We start from the raw sequence: 23,610 nt of genomic DNA, 5'->3' as shown, positions 1-23,610 counted from the left end.
TGTTAAGCATTAATAGAGTTTAAGTAGGTCTCTGTGGTATGGCCGTGAGCCAAACCTTTATTGAGGACATTATGAACTAGAGCCCAAACTCCCACTAAAGCAGCTACCTGGCAAATACAGTTTGGGGGGTTGATAACTTGTCTGTGTAAATAAACAATATAATAAGTGTTTGAAATCCTTTAAGGATCCTTTGAAAAGAAGACAAGACATAGCAGAAGCACTGGAGATTCCCCCCCATGCTTGCAGTTATACGTACTTTGCAGGCAGGTGCTAGGCCTGTTAGCACACACATAGGAATAAGCAATGCACACACACACTCACATGTGCATGCTCATGTGCATGCTCATCTTGGTTTAAAGTAATGTTTCTCAAAGGTTTAAAGTAATGTTTTTTAATGGCAACTGCCCTTATGGTTGGAAAGTTGAGTGGTGGACTGTGTTTACCCATGTCAAAGATTCCTCTTCCTATGTGTTTTCAAAATATATTCCACAGAATCTAATAAGAATAAGAAAGTGTTATGAGATCAGATACATGTGAGAACATTGGATTATACAGAGGCGAAGTAGGTTTTTCCAGTGCAGGACCTCTTAGGGGCTTTTTAATGGTAATAAGAATTGTTACTCTCCAAAAGCAAATCGTTGGTAAGCAGTGTTTTTCAAACCTGACTCCAGAAATTTTTCACCCAGGGACTAGACTTCTGTGAAACACACACTAGGAAATGTGAAACTGGAGGCTGTTCTGATGACCAGTGTCTCAAAAATACGGCTGAGGTTTCTCAGGAATTTTTTAATCCAGTAGGGATGGGGTGTGCTGAAAGAGCAGTGCTCTTCTATTCACCCAAAAAAAGAGGAAAAAAGCTTGGAAAGCTTAAAATAATCTTTCATTGTTATTTGAATAAGATCTAAATGTGATTAGCTTATTATAGTAACCGGTAATTAGGAGCTCAAATATGTCACCCAGTGATGAGAGTTAATGATTTGTATTAGCCCTGATTTACAAGAGTAGATTTGATGTGTATGCTTTGAATGTTTAGGTGATACTCTTTTACAGTAGGCCATTTTAAAGTAATTACGGCAGCAGAATCACTCCTTATCCTTGCACTTTTCACAGGGAGGTGAGCCTCTTGAACCCTCATACATAGTGGGGCATGTGGCCTCAGCACCTAAAGAACAAAACCTGACTACTTTATTCAATGACGGGGAGAACAGTCAGGTATGCTTTTCGTGGTGTCCAAGGTGAGACACCTAATCCCCAGTCTACTTCGTCATTTAAAAACTAGTCTAAATTGGATTCATAGGGGAAGAAATCCACTTGATCCTGAATCTCTTTCTAAGCATCTCTGTGATCTTATAGCTCTGTGGCTTTAATTTACCTTGTCTCCCTTGTCTTTTCCTTTTTCTAGTCTTTCTGTGGATCATGGGGGGAGATTACTGATCTCCTGTTTATTATATAATCTTTCTGTTTGATTTTAAATCACAGGGTCTTAAAAATGATTTTGCTCGGAATATTTTATGGACGTTTGAAGACATACATATGCTGGTTGGCTCCAACATGCCTATATTTGGAGGAGGCAGATACCCAGCAGTCAGCCTGCGCCTCAGGTAACCAGGCTCGTGTCCCTTTAGATCAGCCTTCCATCTGCTTTCGCCTCTCCATTCCAGCATCGTTGCCTTTTCTAGTTGTTTTCACTTCCCTTCTTGCCCCACCAGTTGAAATGGCTGCAGTAAGGAAGGAGTGTTTCAGCAAATGCTGAAAGCCCTCTGGCTGGCTTTTCATTCTAGTCCTCAGTGAGTGGAGTCAGAGATCTGCTGTGCTGACCTAGTCTTAAGTCTGAATCTACAACTTGTGAGAATATAATGTAGTCTATTTAACTAGTCAAGGGGATGGTCTACCAGCTTTCTGTTAACTAATTGTGAGCATTTTTTTAATGTTCCAGGTGTATGTGTTCATGCTAGTCCATGTGAATTCTGACTTGGGCACTATGATGCATGCTGGTCAGTCTTTCACTTCAGGTTGTGTGAAGAGCGTGCAGTAGGCTCCCCGTCATCCGCTGTCGTAGTTCCTCCTATTCTTACTGAAAACTCTGATGGACACCCATTAGAAGTCCAAGAAAAGCTTGTGGAAGGATGTTAAGTACAACACACCACATAAGCTACATGTGCGTGTCTCATCAGAAGAGAAAGCATAAATGGCATTCTCCAACTAGGGAGAATAGATTAAAGTATTTTAATGGGGGAAATGAGTCTCAGGTGATTGATTATGGAACAGCTTAATTAAATCAAATAACACTAGAAATGTGTATTTTTAGGGATAACAACAAACCAATTAATGTGCTAACTGGAATCGACTATTGGTTGGACAACTTGATATGCAATGTACCAGAGCTTGTCATGTGTTTTCATGTAAATGGAATTGTACAGGTAAGATAGATACAGTGCAACTTTTAAAATAATCTCTCAAATACAGATTGGAGCAGAAAGTACCTCACTAAAGTTTTTAAGACTGTTAAATACTAAGGTGTATTTTGGCAAGGAAGATAGCTATGGATAAACTCAAATTTGAGTGTTTTCACGTTTGAGTTGGTGATATCAGAATTCTAGATGTTATAGGAGTCTAATTTTACAGGTAATTTGTGGGCAGGTCATAATACAGTACTAAAATCTATATTTGTAGCCAGAGAACTGTAATTTTAATGCCAGGAACCCACAGTAATTACCTGAAAGTGTCCTAACAGTAGAGGTGTTTATTCAGTATACAAATACCTACTCAGTTTATGCAGAGTTTTAAGGAAAGGCCCCAGCATTGCATAAAAGTAAATAGTTTATATAGCAAATTGTTATTGAGCATATTCTATTTATGAGGGACTTTGTCCCCATCAGAAATGTTGGAGGAAAAACAATAAGGTTTGGTCACTACTCAGAACGGTTTAACCTAATGGGAAATAAGAATGTGCAAAGAGAAAAATTGGAGACAGTGGGTGAAGGATTCACAGTGTAGTGCACACAGGAGTCTGGATGATCAGAGAAGGGTGAGATCACTTCTGTTTTGATCTGGTCTATTTTCCAACTGATTTGTAGTTTCTAGTCTTAGAGTACTTCAGAAAATACGGTAAGTGGCCTTTAGGGAAGTGTAAGCAGAAGACAAGCTAAAGCTACAGAGGCGCTTTAAAAATCGTGATAGTGGTCTTCCCTGGTGGCGCAGTGGTTGAGAGTCCGCCTGCCGATGCAGGGGACACGGGTTCGTGCCCCGGTCTGGGAAGATCCCACATGCCGTGGAGTGGCTGGGCCCATGAGCCATGGCCGCTGAGCCTGCGCATCCGGAACCTGTGCTTCGCAATAGGAGAGGCCACAGCAGTGAGAGGCCCACATACCGGGGAAAAAAAAAAAATCGTGATAGTAATAGCCTTGCAGCCTTTACTCTTACTGTTGCCTCCACACGCCATGCTCCATTTCTGTAAAGGAATAGACTCCATAGCTCAAGGGGAAAAGAGGATACACTGGAGACACTGCCCAGATGACTATAGTGTCAGGGGAAAAAAAAAGCCAGAAATACATATTTTGAGAAAGTTTACTGGGCGAAGTCTGCCTTCATTTACCACCTTCCCAGTGGAAAACCATTAGGGTAGAATAGAAGAAAGTGTACAGTGTGACTTGTTCCATGGTTAGGACAGAAATGAGATCCTGCCTAAGTGTGTGGTTCAAAATCAGGTGATGACTCCCCCTTGAGAATTATTCCTGTGGTAAACCACCACATTGCTGGCAGGGATGGGTCAGATTTCTTTGGAGTATCAGGGCAGAAAAAAGACCAAAAACCAGTGCCTTAAACTCTCATGCTGCGTAGGTCTCTAGTTGCGGGATTCGTATGTTTGGTCGCTTTTTCATAAGAGAAGTGTTGCTGTGTAGGTTTTCTCTTAAACTATCTTCTATCTGTTTTACAGAAGTATGAAATGATAAAGACAGAAGAGATTCCCAATTTGGAAAACTCTAATTTTTCTACTAAAGTCATAAAAGATATTGCACAGAATATTTTATCATTTTTGAAATCTAATTGTACCAAAGAAGGACATACCTATTGGCTATTTAAAGGTAAGCTAATTCTTGAATGAATAGTAATTGATTTGAGTGGCAACTGTAAAGTGAGGTTTATTTGGTTTTTTTGTTTTTTTTGTTTTTTCCCAGCAAGTGGCAGTGATATAGTGAAGCTCTATGATCTCACTACTCTTTGTGAAGAAACTGAAGACAAATACCAAAATCCATTCACAATGCCAGTGGCTATTCTCTTATATAAGTGAGTGCTTTAAGAAGTTAAGATGAAGAATTAGCCTTACTTACAATTCTTAAGTGTATAGCCACATTATCTACGCCAAGGTTTTAAATACCTTTTAGATTTTCATAGTTTAAAAAAAGTGTATGTATGTATGTATATATACACCTATATACTGTTCCAAAATAAATGGGGAAGGGGGAGGGCAGGTATATAAAACACAACATTTAGTTGTTTCTTATGGCCCTTATTCCACTGGAAGGAAAGAAGAGCGTGCCTAGACTTGAGTCTTGTAGAGAACGATGAATGGGGAGTAAATTTGATATGAACTTCTTTTAGGGTTGCTTGCAACATGATGATGAAGAAGAATCAAAATAAGAAACACTATGGGACTGTTAGAACCCTGCTTCTGAATTGTGTTAAATTGCTGGACAAAGGCAGGCATCCTCAAGTAAGATTAACATATGCTCTCTAAAAGAATTCTGGCATTCTGATAGAGAATTGTTGCCTAGACATTAAAGCCGCCTAATTCATAGTCTGCAGCTGCCCAGTGGATCCAGTTTGGTAGCCAGGTACCACGTGTGGCTCTTGAGCACTAAAGTGTGCTTCATCTGAATCGAGATGTGCTTTCAATGTAGAATACACACTGAATCTTGAAGAGTGTGTGTGCGCATGTGTGTACACATTACATGATGAAATATTTTGTTTATTGAATCAAGTGTAATATTAAAAATTGATTTCGGGCTTCCCTGGTGGCGCAGTGGTTGAGAGTCCGCCTGCCGATGCGGGTTCGTGCCCTGGTCCGGGAAGATCCCACATGCCGCGGAGTGGCTGGGCCCGTGAGCCATGGCCGCTGAGCCTGCGCGTCCGGAGCCTGTGCTCCGCAACGGGAGAGGCCACAACAGTGAGGCCCACGTACCGCAAAAAAAAAAAAAAGAAAAAATTGATTTCAACCAGTTTTTACTTTTTTTTAATGTAGCCACTAGAAAATTTTAAATTTTGTGTCTGGCTCACATTTCTCTTGGATAGCACTGTTCTATAAATTTACAATTCACACAATTTTAATAAAGTAGTGCTGTTTTTCCTTTGTATTACCACTGTTAAAAGGTGGAAAACTATAGTCTCTTGAAAGATCCATTTACATGAATGTCAGTATGAATAAGGACCACATCCTGTACCTCAGTATATAAAAGCGTGTCTTAAAACAACCTCAGTTCTGTGCCCATGGTTTTACACCACCCTTATTACCCTCAGGTGTCTGAATTTGACAACTGTATGTTTCAGTGTAAGGATAGTTGTGTCCTGTTTAAATCAGAAGAGATATGTAGTATCTGTGATTTTTTTTTTTTAAAGATCCAAGTTCCTTTTAGTTGTGGCCACGTGCAGTTTGGAGATAAAGATTATCCTAGAGACCAAACCAAGATAAACTGTTTTTGAAGAAAAATGGCAAAGCAATTTCTGGCTTAAATGTCTAATTGCTGATTAAGGTGATGGTGGTTAATAAGTTAAAAATAGTGTTAAGACTATTTCATGTCTGAGACTAAGAATTACCTAAACAGTAGAGTAAAATAAATGCTAATATATAAATGCTAATTTTAAGAGAAACCAGATTTTCTGGACTTTTCCCTCATTAAGCTAGTGGAGGTTTTCCCCCTGGAACCATAGGTTGTATAGTAAATATTAGTTGCCTATTAAAGATAAACTAATTAGTTCATAGCGTGTAAAGAGAAATTCTTGTTTCTTGGTTGATACGGAGTGATGTGTTGCTAACATTTTAGTTATGACACTTTATACGTGAAAACTTGTCTCCAGTGAAATACATTTGCCACTTTTTCTTAAGAGAGAGGGCTGGGAATGGAATAATTTTAGGAAATAAACATATCAACCCATGAGGATTTTACAGAGTACATTCAGAGTATTGGTACTTTGAAACAGGAACATTTCAGTGTGTATTAACAATCTGTGGTGGAAACAGCCTGTCTGCAGGTCTCTTAAAATTTGTTAGTACAGTAGTAAAATTCATTCCACTTTAGAATGCTCGATTTTGATGAGTTACTTATATTTTTTTCTTTTTATAAGATTATTGCTTCAGCCAATTACATGCTTTCAGAACTCTTCCAATTGGATGAACCTAAAAAAGAAAGTTCAGAATCTCCATTAAATGAGAATTCTGATGAAAGTTATAGTGAAGAGGAGGAGGAGATGCCAGACAGCGATGAAAACGTATCCTACAGCACCTGTTCTGATCCATCAGATGATAACAAAGCAGTAGCTATAATTAAGTCTGTTGGAGAATTGTCAGTTCCAGAAAAATACAAATCCATTCATCAAATCAGAGTAAGCATATTGAAATTTGTATTAAAATTTCATCAATGGAAAAACAAACAATCGTTAATTGAATACAGTTAGCATCTCAAGAGATGGCATTACTTCAGTAAATCTTTTATGGTCTAGGGTCTAATAATCATTAGCTCTATGAATTCTGAAACTTGGTTTTATAGTTGTCCCAGGGTAACTGATCCACATGCAGACCTATGGTGGGCTGATGTGTAAACCACATCAATATGTTAATTTTTATGTGGGAGGTTTTCCTTTCCAGTGACCAGTGTGCAGCCCTCGCTGCTCACCATGGTACTTCTTCCCGGTTGCTGTGTTGCTGGGAGACTGAATGTGTAGGTTGCTTGGTGCACGTAGAATCAGAGCACATGGGTGGCTCATTATTGATCCATATGTGGAGAAATCTGGCACATTGTCCCTGTGCTACAGGATGGTGCTTTTCAGTGACTGTGGCCATGTCAGCTGGATTGGACATGTCTCTTCTCTGGTCACAGCCCGAAAGACCCTAAGAGCTTCCTCCCTTTTGGTTTCTCTTGGTGTCAATTGTGTTGACTGTCATACCATCCATCTTTTTCTAGACAGTGTAATTATGTTTCATTTTTCTAAATTATAATTAATTTCCTGTCATATTTATAGATAATCTCTTAATTTAAGCTCTGAGTTTAACTTTCAGGTGGAAATTTTATATCCAAATAGGTTTTTAGAGGACACCTCTGTGTCACCCCAAAACATTGCCTGTCCTTCTGACCTTCTCTTCCTTCATTTCTCCTCTCATTTACCTTAGCCCCACTGCCTTTTTTTCTGTCTCTCATAAACCGTCTTTCTGAATTTTAGTGCACTTGCAGCTTGAACCCCGCAGTACAGTAAAAAAATGTTTCTGATTATAAACAAAAACATTGATTGTAAAAGCTACCTGTATTTGGGAAACTGCATTGTAACAGAATGTGATTACATTTGGAGAATGGTATGCTTACAGATTTTTTTTTTTTTTTTACAGAGACAGCACTTTCTATCAATATTGAAAGCACTCAGAAATACAGTCATAGTATTCATATAAACATGTCTTTCATGGTAGCTTTGCCTTATCTCAGTAGTTTTTGAAGTACAGACAGCATGGCTCCAGAGCCCCGGCCTCAGCACTCGCTCACTGAGTGCTTGAACACATTACTTAACATCTGTGTTTACTTCTCTGTATAACGAGAATGGTAATTCCAGCCTCATAAAATTCACCAAATGGAATGCCTCGCAGAAGCTCTTACACATGATATCACTTAGTAGATGGAGGCTGTTAACTGGTTCTCCTCCTAATTAGGTATATAAATTATACAGTGAGACCATTGGCAATACTTGTTAACTTATTGCTAAATTGATGATATTATTAACTGTGTTACCAAGAACTAGTGCTGATTAGGAGTCAGGCTCACCTATCGGATTAGGTATACATTTATTTAAAACATTACTACTCTCATTCTTGCTTTTTTTGTTGTAATAGAATTATTTTTTTGAATTTTAAGTACTTAAAGCAACATGTATGCTGGAAGATCTTTTTAAGCAAGATTTTTGTTGATGCTTATATCAGTTTACTCTGCAATTAAACAGTGCATTAGCCTTAAAATGTCAGATACCTCACTAAGCTGAATATATAGAAAATTTCAAAATTATTGACTTGTAGAGTTTTAGTAATTCCCAGGAGATGGAATTTGTCATATCAGTGCATATTAATAATTTTAAATGTTTGTTTCTGAAGCCCAGTTGTGCATTTCCAGTTTGCCATGACACAGAAGAGCGCTGTAGACTTGTGCTTACCTACGTTCTGGAGGTAAGTTTCAGTGTAGACTGCACCGTTTCAGTAAAACTTGTACTTGATATGCAAATAGTGTTTGTTTATTGGTGCCTACATGTTATTCTGAATGATATTCTACTGTGATTTCCCCCCCCTTTAAGCATAAGTTGAAAATTAATGTCTCCTAATTTTCAGGTCAAATGTAGTAGTTTTTTAAAGTCTGTTTTCAAAATTTAAATTCTCCTCAATGTATCTAGTAGTCCAGATATTGCCTTATATTTAGTTTCCAGTTGGTGTTCAGTGACACGTATAGTAAATGTTTCTCTTCTTTTAAAGGGTTTAAAATCTGTGGACAGCAGCATCAAAAAAGAAAGTGACCTCCCTGCCGCTGACCCCAACACCCCAATCCCACTAAAATATGAAGATGAATCCACAAGGGGGGGTCCTGAGGGTCTGGAGAAGCAGATGGCCTTGTTTTTGGACAAAAGTAAGTTGAATTGAAGTGCAAATAAGGCCTTTTCAGCGGAATAATATAGTAGGCCTTTTCAACAGCAGACTTAGGTCAATTAAGGCATTCATTGAAAGGAATTCAGAAAAAGGATATCATGTGAATGGAAAGTGGGGGAAGATATCCTTTCAATTGAAATATAAAATAAAACAGGATAATTTCGATCCTTTATAGGTAGTTCTAAGAAGAACATAAGGAACCTGCTTCCTCCTGTTACCTGCTGTGAGGAACTAATGCCTTCAGCACGGTGGGGTTCTCCTGAGAAAGCCCCACTTCAGTAGATGCAGTCAAGGGTTTAAGCACAAGGACTTAGGAACCAAACCGCACAGCTTCAGATCTCAGCTTCACTAGGGCAGGTTGTTTGACTTTTTTGAGCCTTGTTTTCTCTCAAAGTAGAGACAGTAATAGTCCCTACTTTAAAGGGCTCTTACACGGATTCAGTGAGTTGATGTATGTAGCGTGCTTAGAACAGTGCACATAATGAGCACCTTAGGCGTGGTAGCCGTTGTCTCCTCACGGCACTTGGATAAGCTGCAGGAGTCACTTATAAAGGGTCTGATTTGTTCCTCAAGAACATCACTTCATGAGGAACATGTGGACTTTGAAGTCAAAGTCCTGAATTTCTCATTTATTTTAATCTAAGTTGTATTTCTTTTTCCAACCATATCCCCCTCCCTTTGTTTTTTTAAATCAGTTTCAGTTATTTTAAAAAGTGTTTTGAAAGCCAGTATGTTTAAAATAGTATCAAGTGCTTTCTAAAAGGTCTTTTCTTCCCTTCATGAACATAAGGGGGCGGGGGGCAGTGTGCGTGGCAGGATTCATTTCCCCAGCATTTATGTAGTGCTTCCTATGTGCCAGCCTGAGTCTACCCACAGTGAGGAGGACCACACCAGCACTCGAGACCCCTGTCTCTGTGCTTCCTTCATGGTGTTCTCTTCTCTGAAATGCCTTTTCTGTCTCCTCCTTCCTCCGCATCTCAGCTGTTGAAAATCCTGCTCTTGTTTAAGGTCTCCGTCCTAACCTCTATCCCCAGAATTACTTGGTTCCCTCACCACTCTGTCCTGTGAGCACTTAACTGAGGCCTGCCTCAGTCATCATCAGCTGTGTCTAATGGTTTTACACACACACACACACACGAACACACTTGTGAGCAAAACTTCATCTTCTTCATTTTTGGTTTTCTCACAATGCCTCGCATATAGAAAATGCATAACAGTAGCAGAGGAAAAAGAAATACATGCACAAATAAAACCATAAGAGACTAAGTACTTTTCATTGCTTTGAAAGACTCAAGTGTTGGAGCTGATCAAAAAATGAGACATCTTTAAAAAAAATAAAATGAGACATCTTGAAGCTGGGAGATGATGGGGGGTGGGTTCCCACAGCATTTTGCTCTTCTCTCTGTCATTGCACTTAATATATTTTGTTGTGGTTTATGTTATTGGCCCATCTCCACCCTTGGTCTGTGGGGTCTTCAAGGACAGAGGCCATATAACTTCATGTCACTGTTTCTGGTGCCTAGCACGGTGCTTGGCACAGAAGTGGACATTTGTTGGCTGAAGAGGGTAGTAATGGGCTGGACTTTAGAAAGTATTCCTGGTGGAGGAAGCAGTAAACCCAGATGGGATACAGGGAAAACAGGGTTTATGTAGACAACAAGCTGCACCTTGATTTTGGTTGGTGGAGAGTAGGCGTGGAGTACAAGGAGGTAAGGCTAAACAAAATGGAGCTTAGGAAGTGGGCTGAGATGCTGAGACATGATTGAATAAGTGGTGAGAAGCCATTTTAATGTTTTAGAACAGGAGTTCCACTGTGATTAAAGCTGTGCTTTAGGAAGGTGAACTTTTTGGCAGGTCAACGCATAGACTAGAGAAAGGACGTAGATGTCAGTCATGAGCTTAGTTATGTTAGTGACCCTGAAAGAGTGACAGAGTTGACAGCTACGGAGAAGCAGGCCTTTGGAAATCCCAAGTGAGAATGTCAAAACACTGCTATTCTACTTCATTGCATTTAAGTAGTAAGATACAGTATTTACCAGTTTTGTTGTAGCTATTAATAGTACCTAGGCCTGGAGGGTTTTTATCAAGAAGCAAAATTTTTTTTACAGTGAGACTTATATTCAAATAAAATGTGCTGCCTTTTTTCCCTCATGTCGTAGTGGGCTCCCTTCAGAAGGGTAATTATTCCAGTCAGTCTGGAATGATCCCTGGTTCTTGGCAACATAAAATGAAACTCCAGCTGATTCTCAAGTCATCAAAGGCCTATTATGTTTTGTCTGATGCTGCCATGAGTCTTCAGAAATATGGAAGAGCGTTACGATACATTAAATTAGCTTTGCAGAGCCATGGTAAGTTACTATAAATGAAAATATTTAATAGGCATTGGGAAGAGAGAAGGAGAAGGCATCTGAATCAGTGAAATTTTAATCCTATTTCTGTTTTAAATTTAACTAAAATTTTTTTTTCTAATCTTGTATATGTTTCCTAGTATTTTCCACTTTGGTTTAACATCGCTTCATTTTGAAATACATGAAGTCATATGTGATATGTGACATAAAATAAACTTAGATAGTGGTACAAAGCTTTCAGCTGGTAACAGATTTTCTTAATTTTTACTGTATTCCTTCATTTTTAATGTGCTGTGTTTTTTCTCCTTCCTACCCTTTCCACATAGATACTTATTGCTGCCTCTGCACCAATATGCTTTCTGAAGTGCTGCTATTTCTTTCTCAATATTTAACACTCTGTGGTGATATCCAACTAATGCTGGCCCAGAATGCAAATAATAGAGCGGCACACCTTGAAGAGTTTAATTATCAAACAAAAGAAGACCAGGAAATATTACACAGCCTCCACAGGGAGTCCAGTTGTCAAGGTATGCCAGTGAGACTCATCGTTTGATTCAGAAAAATGCCAGAAATGTTAGTGTTTTGGTATTGCTGTTTTGTTTCATTTCTTAATGTTAAATTGAACATGATCCTGTGTATTTGTGTATAAAGTGGTTTTGAAGTATTTTATAATTAGTAATTATACAACTAGAACTAATTAAAAAATAGTCTCTGGAGACAATCGTATTGACTTTTTACACTTCTCTCTTTGTAAGGTTTTTCTGGGAAACCCTTCAGTCAGCTAACCACGCCATGATTTTCTTTTGAAAAGGAGTAACAGTTGGTAAAAGTGGATGATTACTTTTTGAATGGTTCACCTTTTGAATGGTTCCTGAGGGCTAAGATACAGTGATCATTATTTTTTTATTTTATTTTTTTTTGCGGTACGTGGGCCTCTCACTGTTGTGGCCTCTCCCGTTGCGGAGCACAGGCTCCGGACGCGCAGGATCAGTGGCCATGGCTCACGGGCCCAGCCACTCCGCAGCATGTGGGATCTTCCCGGACCGGGGCACGAACCTGTGTCCCCTGCGTCGGCAGGAGGACTCTCAACCACTGCGCCACCAGGGAAGCCCCAGTGATCATTATTTTTTAAATGTAGTTCACAGCTGTCTGTTTTTGGAGTTGTCAGATTTTAAACCTGGAAGATAGGAGAATTTAGTCTGCAGAGCAGTATCCCTCCCTCTTAGCTCAGTACAGTTATATATAAGCACCTTGCAATTAGGGCAGTAAGTGAGACATTAGGTGCTTTTGTAATGTATGGAGTTGTTTTATTATGCTCTTAAATCGTTTATATCACTTTATATCCACATCCCAAAAAACTTTGGACTGTTAACATCTAGAGAGGTATACTGGCGGAGGAAATGTATTATTATGGGGGTTTTTTGCCCTCTTTCTCCCCTTCTCCCCTTCTGAGTTTCTCAAATAATCATTTTATTTTAATAAACATGGTGATAAAATCCTTAAGTTTGTTTTTGCCATTCCCATCATGTTAATTTCATATAATTTACTTCTTTGTAAGAGTGATGTGCTCCTTGAAAGTTATCAGCAGGAGTACTACCCTTTTTCTTCCTTGAATTTTTGGGCCCTGCACCTGAGTTTACTCCAGTCTCCACTAGAGGGCACGTTTAAGTCTTTGAGAGCTTATCTGTCAGCTTCTTCAGTGACATAAACTTACATTGGCAAACTCTAATGTACATAACTAGCCTCTGTAGCAATCCGAACTTTATTTCAAGAACTGTTTCCAGTAATTAAAAAGGAAAAACTGGTTTACCTTGTATCAGTGGACAACTTTAGGTCTGTACCAGTAAGCAGTGGACCTGGTAAAATCTGGGTCTTGGGAGTTGTTTTTAGGCAGGAAAATATTTCTTTTAATCCAACATGAATGTCCCAAGAAAATATAGTTTTTAAAATAAATTCAGAGATCTTTTCTTTTGAAATTTAAAATTTTAGTTGTATTAACTGAATCTTACTATGTTTATAGTATATTGCATATTATGGTATAAGCATAATTTTACTATATGTTATTTTGTCTTAAAAGTATTAGATTACTTAGATACTAAGGAAGAAGGGTTCATATGACTCATGGTGATGTTTCCTTTTTCTTCTTTTAAGGATTTGCATGGGCAACTGATTTGTCTACGGACTTAGAAAGTCAACTTTCAGTTAGTTGTAAATGTTATGAGGCTGCTAATGAAATCTTGCAGTTTAGTGACTTAAAAAGTCAAAATCCAGAACAGTATATACAAGTATTGAAGAGAATGGGTAACATTAGAAATGAAATCGGTGTCTTTTACATGAATCAGGCTGCCGCATTACAGAGTGAGAGAATAGGTGAGTACGTCTCTGGGGTCCTGTCTTTATTGCCCGTTCTCTTAGAAAATCATGCTGATTTTACATGGTTCAAGCCAAGAACTGTGGCATTTGATTTTATGTCATAAAGGGGTGCACTATTAAAGAATCTTTTATTATTAAATTCTCAAGGAATAAAAGTAGGAAAAGACATTATTTCCCCTTGGGAGTCATCATTTCACTGTCCTCCGTCCTCCATCTGATCACTTCAGAAGTGAGTTGGACAGTCAGCCATGTGCTAGGCTCTATATTGGATATGTAATTGGCTAAGACGTAGTTCTCCGAGCTGGGAAGCCAGATATGAATACAAATCTCTGAAAAATGCTATAAGTACAAATGCCGTACAGTAGAGGAGTGGGGAAAGGAAGACGTTCCTTGAAGTTGTGGCTTTCTTGGAAGGCTTGTGGGAAGAAGGTGTAGTTGGGCAGATTGCAACATGATATGATTGCAGCAGGCAGATGTGGGAAAGGTGGGATGTCTCGACTGGAGTAGGCAGCGTTAGGAAGGAGCCAAAGATATAGTGTCCAGTGGGTGTTTAGAGGAGCAGCGAGTGGTCTTCAGTGATTCAGGCAGAGGGGAATGGACTGCGCCCATGTTGAGTTTGAGAAGCCAGTGGACATGTACCTGAATGGTATGATTTAGTAGTCAGTTAGAAATGTGTGCTTAGAGCTCTTTGGGTTAGCAAGGCATAGGTTGGGAACCATTCACATAGGCGTGATAGTTGAAGCCATGAGAATGGGTGAAACTGTAGAGGCTGTACACACAGCATGGGAAACCAAAAGGGCAGAGATAAAACTGAGGACAGCAGGTAGGTTGAATAAGTTATTGTGTGCCTGTTGATCTGTGAGCTGTACTTGCCACAGGGGTACAGAGGTCATTGCCGGTGGGAGAACCTGTGCTTTGTTGTTGTTATTTATAGGTATATAATACATTTTTAAAATTGAGATATAAGAACCTATGCTTTTAAGGTGCCTCTGGAGGAGGAAGTTGGTGAAGGTGTATGAAAAGTGGTTGTCAGAAACCTAGGAGAATTAGAGAAGACACGGACTGTGCCTCTTGAAATTCATGGGGCCATGTCTTTTGAATCTTTATGCAATAGTGCTTTGCTCGATGTTTTTATATGCCTGCTTTAATATCATCTGGTTAATAGAGAAGGGGACTCCGAGTGTTGTGTCAGTCTGCCCGGCTGCCATAGACTAGGTGGTTTCAACAACAGAAATTTATTTCTCACAATGTGGAGCTGGAAGTCCAAGGTTGGATTTCTCTGAGACTTCTCTTCTTGGCTTGCAGGTGGCCACTTTCTTGCTGTGTCCTCACCTGGTCTTTTCTGTGTGTGTGTTCCTGACGTCTCTCTCTCTCATGAAAACACCAGTCATTTTGGATCAGGGTCCCACCTTATGACCTCATAAATGAGACCTTAGTCAACATTTGTGGTTAGGGCCTCAACATGAATTTGGGGCGGGGGGCGGGGGGGACACAGGTGTGATGAGAATAGTGCACTGCAGTGGGTCCAGGTGGCTGGTGGTCCACTAGACATCCTGTCACTGCCACGCTCTCATCATCTCATCGAGAGACACTGGTGCGTTTACACTGATACCTGCTTACACAATTGTTTTCTTTCTTTTTTTGTGAAGTGAGCAAAACTGTGTCTACTGCAGAGCAGCAGTTGTGGAAAAAAAGCTTTTCTTGTTTTGAAAAGGGAATTCACAACTTTGAGTCAATTGACGATGTCACAAATGCTGCCCTTTTATTATGTAACACGGGACGACTCATGCGAATTTGTGCACAGGCTCACTGTGGTGCAGGTGATGAATTTAAACGTGAATTTTCTCCAGAAGAAGGCTTGTATTACAATAAGGTAACTTGCTTACATGTTGGACCTCATCTATTCACACCTGATTGTCCTTTACACTTTGCCACAGCTCCACTAAAAGGTTATAAAACTAAAATAATTAACAGCTGTGGTGATGGCACAGGACTAGACAGATCATTAAAACACTTAGAAACTGGAAGAATACTGAGAATTTAGTAGTGAAGATGACAGGTAGGGAAAGATAATTGTTGAGTAAATTACATCGGTGTAGTGAGAGCACGTCAGATGGATTAAAGATCTACACAGAGAAGTGAAACTCTGGAAGTCCCAGAGGAAAATACAGGTAGGCGGTTCTCTGATAGGATGGGAAAGGACTTTTGCAGCGTAACACAAAGAGCAAAAATTGCGACATAAAAGATGGATAAATTCAAATGCATAAAAATTGTTTCTTAAATGCACAACAGAAAGCAAAATTGAAAAGCAGTCCACAATCCAGGGAAAATACTTAGAGCATACATGACAGATCAGAGGTTAATAAATCCTTAATATATAAAGAACAATTAAGAATCATTGAAAATAAACTGCCCCAATAGAAGAACAACTAACCTTGAACAAAAAAGTCATACGTGTAAAAAAAAAAAAAAAAGTAAATGGTTAATATGTAAGAAAAATTTCAAAATTTAAACTTTTATGAAATTTAAAAATCAAGTTTTTTTAATCAAATTGTGAACATTTTTTGGCAAATGGTAATATCCAGCGTTGGGGGAGGTACAAGAACACTCATTTAGTCGAGAACTTTGAAGCTGTTTAAATTACATTAGTGAGCAATGTTCATTGCATAGAGAACTTAAAAAAAAAAGTGACCTTGTTTTTCTTTAAGCCTACATATACACAGAAAAAGTGGATAAGTACACACCAGAAATGTAGAAATTATTGCTGGGTGATGGAATTCAGTGTGATTTTATTTGATTACATACAATGACCATGTATTTCAGCATAGTGGTGACAGAGGTGGGAAGGGTTGCTTCTTTATACAATCAAACCCAGCAAATTTTTTATCCATAGACTTTTCAGATTATTTTTTCTAGTTTGCTAGTTATATAAGCTGTAATTCTCATTTAGAAAGAAAGGAAAACAAATGAAAAAAATGCATCCTTATGCTTCACATGAGTCATAAGACACTCAGGTGGGCTGATGATAGACTCGAGAGGAAATGTGGGCAACATGTAGTCCACTTTAAATCACTTTCTTCATTGAAACTGTGTCACTGATTTACTTTTTTCCTTTCCTCATGATATTGGTCTTTTATAAATTCTCTCAAATTAATGTTGGGGTGATTGTGAGACATGTTTTACTTTATGGTGTATACTTAAACTGAGTCACAATGGTCCTCTTTCCTCCCTTGCAGGCTGTTGATTACTACTTGAAAGCTCTTAGATCCTTGGGAACACGAGACACACACTCAGCTGTTTGGGACTCAGTGAATTGGGAATTGTCCACTACTTACTTTACTATGGCAACTCTACAGCAAGATTATGCTCCGTTATCTAGAAAAGCTCAAGAGCAGGTAATATTTGCTGGATTATAAAGAAGTCTTAACCTTACTTATTCCTTTGTTTGACACATATTGAGCATCTGTTATAGTCTTTTTCTTGACAAGCAGTATTTAAATGTTTTTAAGATTCTTACATAAGATTATGGGATTGTCATTTTTTTCCTCCCCCTTAAAAAAAATACACAGATTGAAAAAGAAGTCAGTGAGGCTATGATGAAGTCCCTGAAATACTGTGACGTGGACTTGGTGTCTGCTCGACAGCCTCTTTGTCAGTACCGAGCTGCAACCATCCATCACAGGCTGGCGTCCATGTACCACAGTTGTCTGAGGAATCAGGTATTGCCATTTCGATTCAAGTTAAGTGCCAAGTCCATTTAAACGTGTTCTGGTGCTTTTCTTACATTTCTGTAGACATTTAGAATGCCATCTATTCTTTTAGCCATTTGAGAAAAACTTGGACTGTGGGTATTTTTCCCCTCTCTCCTATGCTATGTATTTTTTTATTATAATTGGGTCTTAGTTTGCAAAATTATGTGTTTGCCTGGGTGTATTATTTAGATTTTTTTAAAATGTAGTTAGGCTTTATAGTAACGGTTCTATGTCAATTTTAAAGTATGCATTGCTCATTTAAAAAAATTTTTATTTTGAAATAGAGCATGCATATAAAAGCACATAGAAAATGTATGTGAAGCATTTATACAGTTTAAAGAAAAACAAAGGAAACCCTTGTGTACCTCACCTTGAGGTTAAGAAATGGAAGACTCCTTCAGGGATCCCCTGTGTACCCCTCCCTGTTGAGTCTCTCTCAGTACCCACCCACATTAACTACTGTCCCAGATTTTCTGTTATGTCTGTACCTTTTCTGTCTTTTACCACCTAGATTAACTACTGTCCCAGATTTTCTGTTATGTCTGTACCTTTTCTGTGCTTTACCACTTAAACGGCATGTTTACATTTTACCTGGTTGTGAACTTTATAGAACAAGTCATACTGTACATATTCTTCTGTGGCTTACTGCTTTTTAGTTAACATCATGTATTGGAGATTCTTCCAGGTTGATACACGTAGCTGTTCATTTTCTCAGCTCAACAGTATTCATTAAATGAATATATCCCAGTTTATTTATCCATTCTATGATTAGTGAACTTTGGGGTGGTTCTAGTTTGAGGCTATTAGCAATAATATGATGAACAGTCTTGTACCTGAATCCTGGTGCTCAAATGCATGTATTTCTAAGGATAATTTGAGGCCTGAGCTGAAGGTGCCCTCCTTCAGAGAGGTTGCCTTGCTTCTGCCAGGAGTCTTGTGCTTATAGTTTCTCAGGGATATTTTTTTATTGTTTTTTTGTTGTCCCTTTCTTAGCTCAGCACCAAGACAAATTATCTTGCAGTTCCTTGGGTGTGGGTTTACTTCTGGGATGCCTTTATCCTGGAAATACTGTCCTTTGAGGTCCAGCTGAATCTGGAGAGGGTTTTTCCCACTCTGAGCTGGCCCTAGACTCTTTTCCGCTTGCCACAGAGGGCCCCCAACCTAAATGCACATTTGTCCAGATGGCCTAATATCCTCACGGCAAAAGCAAGCTTGAGAGAATTCGAAGACAGTTCACTGGGGGAAGAATTGTCTGTTCAGCAAATCATGCTGGGACAACTGGCCATCTGCGTGCAGAAGGATAGGGTTGGACTCCTCCCTCACATAACATATAAAAATAAACAAAATGGATTAAAGACCCTAAATGTAAGAGCTAAAACTCTAAGACTTGTAACAAAACACTAAAAAGTATTTAGTGGTCCAGAGACTTGGTTAAGTAGTTATTGTGAAATCAAAGCCTTAGGATTTATTTTATTTTTGGTTCTAGGTTGGTGATGAATATCTTAGGAAGCAGCACCGGGTGCTAGCAGATCTTCATTACAGCAAAGCTGTAAAGCTTTTTCAGCTTCTGAAAGATGCTCCATGTGAACTACTTAGAGTACAGTTAGAAAGAGTAGCGTTTGCAGAATTTCAGATGACCAGTAAGTCTCACTTCTTTATTTCGCAGGTTTGTATGCGTTGGCTTAGTGTTGGGTTGTCTTAGAGTGAGGCAGCCTATGGATCTCTCTTGGATGTAAGCAATGTTGTTTTCTTTTGAATTTGCCCATAGTTAATGTCTTTGGGTAGGGACATCTTTTGAAATGCTTTTTAAAACTTAGAGAAATGCATTAGCTTATGTTTAATGAGTAGATATACTGAAATATAGCCCAGGATTTCTTACTTGAAAAAAAATTATGACAAGTTAGTTTAGACAATTAAAGATTTTAAGCATCATGAACAAGATGGGAGTGGAGAAGCGGTGATGGAGAAGTGGTGGGCCTCACTGAGTCCCCTTGAACGAAGAACCAAGACTGGCAGCTTTGGATTGTGGTTCTAGAACAGACTTTAACTGCAGATCCTGAGCAAGGTGGCGATGAAGTGGGAGGGCAGGGAGGGCGAAAGCGAGGCGCTTCATTTATCATCTCCCACGGCGGAGTAAGCTGGCCCTCCACCACTGAGTGATTTTTTCTAAATTCCCTCCTTGGTCTTGTTCACCTGCTCCCCTTCTGCACAGGGATCTTTTGAGAAATATCTCTTGTGTGGTAAAGAAACAAGAGACATTTATTTGAAGTACAGCAATTCCATTGGTTTCTTTTCAGTTGTTTTCTTCTATAAAATTAAAATAAATTTAATATTTAACATATGCATGACTCTTTATATAGTATCTCTGGAAGGATGGATGAGAAACTGACGGCACTGTCACTTCCGTGGCTTTCAGTGTATGCCCATTTGTACCTTATACATTTTGACAGTGTATTACCTATTCAGAACAGTTTTTAGAAATACTTTTTACTAAAAGCATCTTTTTAAACTTTTTGCCAGTATATAGTGCCTAGCTGAATGTCTTGGGTGGTCACCCAGGATTAATAGTAGCTCTTTTTGGAGGCAGTCTGGGGTGATCTTCTTTTCCAATTTGCATCTTTGAATTTTCTGCCATGTTTGAATTCCTTAGAATGAGCAGGCATCGTTTTTTATTTAAAAAAAAAAAAAAAAAGTAGATACTGGGAACAAATCTGCTAAGATGGTAAGTATGCTTAATTTCCTTTTTAAAAAATGTTTAATACTGTGACTGTAAAACCAGATAGTGAGGCAGGGAAACAATGATTGTTTATTGCCTTGTTAAGTCTTACTATTTTTCTTTAGGGATAATTACTAGACAAAAGTCGGATTTAGAAGATTTCTTGGGATTCTCATGAGCTACCTTTACAGCATTTGAAAATCGGAATTTTCATTAATACATTGACATTGGATGGGTTTCTAGATTTATATTTAAAGGAATGATCATTTTGTGTTTGACACTCTAGGTCAGAATAGCAATATTGGAAAATTAAAAACACTTTCTGGGGCTCTTGATATAATGGTGAGAACTAAGCATGCATTCCAGCTCATCAGAAAGGAGCTTGTAGAGGAGTTTGACCAGGTAAATGGAAAAAAGATTTATCATTGTTTTTTATGTGTCTTAAACTAAATGCTACATGATGTGTATAGTGGGCATATGGGATGCGTGTATGTGTATATATGTGTCTATATGCATTGTGTGTGTACAGATACATAAATCCATATGCTCTGCATAAAAACCTGTTAACAGTGATTATTACATTTTCTTGGTGGAATTATTAAACTCAAATTTACAAGTTCATCTTTTATATTTTAAAATTATTTCTTGTGGGCTTCCCTGGTGGCACAGTGGTTAAGAATCTGCCTGCCAAATGCAAGGGACACGCGTTCGAGCCCTGGCCCGGGAAGATCCCACATGTCGCGGAGTAACTAAGCCTGTGCGCCACAACTACTGAGCCTGACCTCTAGAGCCCGCAAGCCACAACTGCTGAGTCCACGTGCCACAACTGCTGAGGCCTGTGCGCCTAGAGCCTGTGTTCCACAACAAGAGAAGCCACCACAATGAGAAGCCCGCGCACCGCAACGAAGATTAGCCCCCGCTCGCCGCAACTAGAGAAAGCCCGCATGCAGCAACGAAGACCCAACATAGCCAAAAATAAAATAAATAAATTTATTAAAAAAAAATTATTTCTTTAAATAACCACATAGACCTTGGTTAATAATAAGGCCCTGGGAGTATAAAGTCTGTTAAGTTTTTGTTTTTTTTTTTTTTTTTTTTGTGGTACACGGACCTCTCACTGTTGTGGCCTCTCCCGTTGCGGAGCACGGGCTCCGGATGCGCAGGCCCAGTGGCCACAGCTCACGGGCCTAGCCGCTCCGCGGCATGTGGGATCTTCCTGGACCGGGGCACGAACCCGTGTCCCCTGCATCGGCAGGCGGACTCTCAACCACTGCGCCACCAGGGAAGCCCTGTTTGTTTTTTTAAGAGAAAGGTCTGTGCCTTCTTTTATAATTTCCACTAAACTGTCTGTAGTTGAACGGTGATTGGGCTTAAGCAGGCTCCTTGGGAAGGCCTTTCCAGTTTGCCAGGTGTTCCCACATTCATGCTGCCTTCTACTGAAAGCTTCCCTGAGTCCCAGTGGCCTCCAGCCTATTTCCAAACTCTGGTTCTCAAACCATACAGTACCCATTTCCATCTTGCTCCTTGAGCGTCTGACGTTGGAAAGTCAGGAGGTTTTTGTTCAGGATTAGTTTCTACTACATAAGTGCCTTTTAGGTCTGAGACATTTTTTTAATGTGGTTTAGTCTATCAAAATGTTCTCAGGGGAGGGAGGAGGAGGCCGTGATGAGGCTGCCAGCAGGCTGTCCCTGAGGGAAAAATCATCTCAGGTTTGCTCTTTTTTACTTTTGGTTTAAAAGTTTACTGGATTATTGAAATGGCGGTTCCATCACTTTAGTATGAAACTGTGAGGTAGCTTAGGTGAAATAACGTTTTGTTGTTTCTAGCCTAAGAGTGAAGAGGCCCCTCCAGCTGCTGATTCTTCTCCTAGTCTCAGTCGAGAAGAAGTGATAAAACTCTTGGGTATATTTGAATCTCGCTTGTCATTCCTTCTTCTTCAGTCCATCAAACTGCTGTCATCAACTAAAAAGAAAACAAGGTAAATTTTTTGGAAATTTCTTTCCAAGCACCTTACCTATATACTTTTTATTACTGATACTGTAAAAGGATGGGCCCCATTCTTTGTTGTGTGTTTTAAGTGGTGCTCTTTCGTGATTTGTTAAATTGAGTGAGAATCATCTCCATGTGGCCTACTACGTGTTGAGATTATAGAAACAAAGAAATCTTACTGCCTAAGGATAAATACCCTATAGGTTGTAATATTTTCCCTGAGAGAGATGAATGACCTGGAATGAAGACCTTGACTGTTTCTTGTAACTCTTCTGAGCATTGTGTTTAATGGGAAGTCAGAACTATAGTTTAGATACTCAGGGCCAAGTGCATCATTAAAAGTAGGTGACAGAACATCAAAGTCTCTCTACCCAAGAAACTAGTGAAGAGAAGAGTGAGCATCTCAGCAAATACACCTATAACATCTTACACAATTATGTTGTTTTCCAGAGTTATTATGTTGGGATTATTAATTTAATTTGAAATTCTGGTAGTAAATACTAGATCAGGAAAATAATATAAACAATATGCCTTTCATTTTTTTAGTATAAGTATAATCCAGCCATATTACAAAATTTGAAAAATAGAAAAAGGAGAATCATTTATCCTAATATATTCATTCTTATCAGTTATCCTGTGCGTATTTTACCAGTTTATAAAATTGGGATACAGATAATTTTTTGTCTCTTTTTATGTTTTATTTATATATAGTAAAATTCATCCTTTGTGGTGTACAGTTCTTCAAGCTTTGACAGATGCATAGATATGTATGTCTGCTGACAAAATCATGGCACAGAGCAGTTCCATCAATCCAAAAATTCCCTCTTGCTGCCTCTTTATAGTTAATTCCTCTCCTGATTTCAGTTCCTTAGTATCTCAGGGAGAAAGCATTCTGTCTCCTGCTATGAAGTGTGACATCAGCTACAGGTGTTTGTAGATCAAGTTGAGGATGTTCCCTTCTATTCCTAGTTTGCTGAGAGTTTCTATCATGAATGAATGTTAAATTTTTGTCAGATGCTTGTGCTATATACATTGAAATGACTATCATTTTCCATCTTTAATCTGTTAATATAGTGGATTACATTGATTTTTTTAATGTTAAACCAGCTTTGAATCCCTGGGATAAACTAGTGCTTTGTTGTGGTGTATTGTTTTTTTTATGTATTGTTGGATTCCATTTGCTAATATTGTGTTGAGAATTTTTGTGTCTGTTCATAAGGGGTATTAGTCTATACTTCTCTTGTGATGGTTTTATCTGGTTTTGGTATTTGAGCAATGCTGGCCTCATAAAATCAATTGGCAAGTGTTCCCTCTCCTGTTTTTTGAAAGAGATTGGAATTTATTGGTGAAACCATTTTAACGTAGAGTTGGCTTTATGAAAGGTTTTAACGATTAGTTCAATTTCATTTCATAGATGTAATATTATTCAAGTTGTCTTTTTTTCTTCTTGAGTTTCATCTGTTGTCAAATATATAGGTTCACAGTATTCCCTTATTAGCCTTTTAATATCTAAAGGAGTTTTTCGTGATAGCCCTTCTCTCA

At 38.8% G+C, this 23,610-nt stretch overlaps 1 protein-coding gene across 6 annotated transcripts in view; it reads left to right on the top strand.

Annotated features, from left to right (window-relative positions):
- Positions 1–23,610, top strand: part of EDRF1 (erythroid differentiation regulatory factor 1) — a 39,866-nt gene that overhangs the window by 7,617 nt on the left and 8,639 nt on the right. For 3 of the 6 annotated variants that reach the window (XM_019940238.3, XM_019940237.3, XM_019940239.3), the window contains 18 exons: positions 1,111–1,212; positions 1,480–1,601; positions 2,309–2,420; positions 3,938–4,085; positions 4,179–4,287; positions 4,603–4,714; positions 6,343–6,600; positions 8,348–8,419; positions 8,720–8,870; positions 11,050–11,238; positions 11,565–11,765; positions 13,390–13,608; positions 15,261–15,484; positions 16,848–17,006; positions 17,181–17,330; positions 18,850–19,003; positions 20,366–20,481; positions 21,906–22,057. In XM_019940238.3, the coding sequence (XP_019795797.1) occupies positions 1,111–1,212; positions 1,480–1,601; positions 2,309–2,420; positions 3,938–4,085; positions 4,179–4,287; positions 4,603–4,714; positions 6,343–6,600; positions 8,348–8,419; positions 8,720–8,870; positions 11,050–11,238; positions 11,565–11,765; positions 13,390–13,608; positions 15,261–15,484; positions 16,848–17,006; positions 17,181–17,330; positions 18,850–19,003; positions 20,366–20,481; positions 21,906–22,057 (2,750 nt within the window). Of the gene's footprint in view, positions 1–1,110; positions 1,213–1,479; positions 1,602–2,308; positions 2,421–3,937; positions 4,086–4,178; positions 4,288–4,602; positions 4,715–6,342; positions 6,601–8,347; positions 8,420–8,719; positions 8,871–11,049; positions 11,239–11,564; positions 11,766–13,389; positions 13,609–15,260; positions 15,485–16,847; positions 17,007–17,180; positions 17,331–18,849; positions 19,030–20,365; positions 20,482–20,748; positions 21,084–21,905; positions 22,058–23,610 lie in introns of those variants that run through there. The other 3 variants (XR_012326824.1, XM_073793814.1, XM_073793813.1) reach the window with 3 other exon arrangements.

The sequence above is a fragment of the Tursiops truncatus genome, chromosome 16 (assembly GCF_011762595.2).
Source record: "Tursiops truncatus isolate mTurTru1 chromosome 16, mTurTru1.mat.Y, whole genome shotgun sequence".
Lineage (NCBI taxonomy): Eukaryota > Metazoa > Chordata > Mammalia > Artiodactyla > Delphinidae > Tursiops > Tursiops truncatus.
This window is presented reverse-complemented; position numbering and strand designations above follow the sequence as displayed.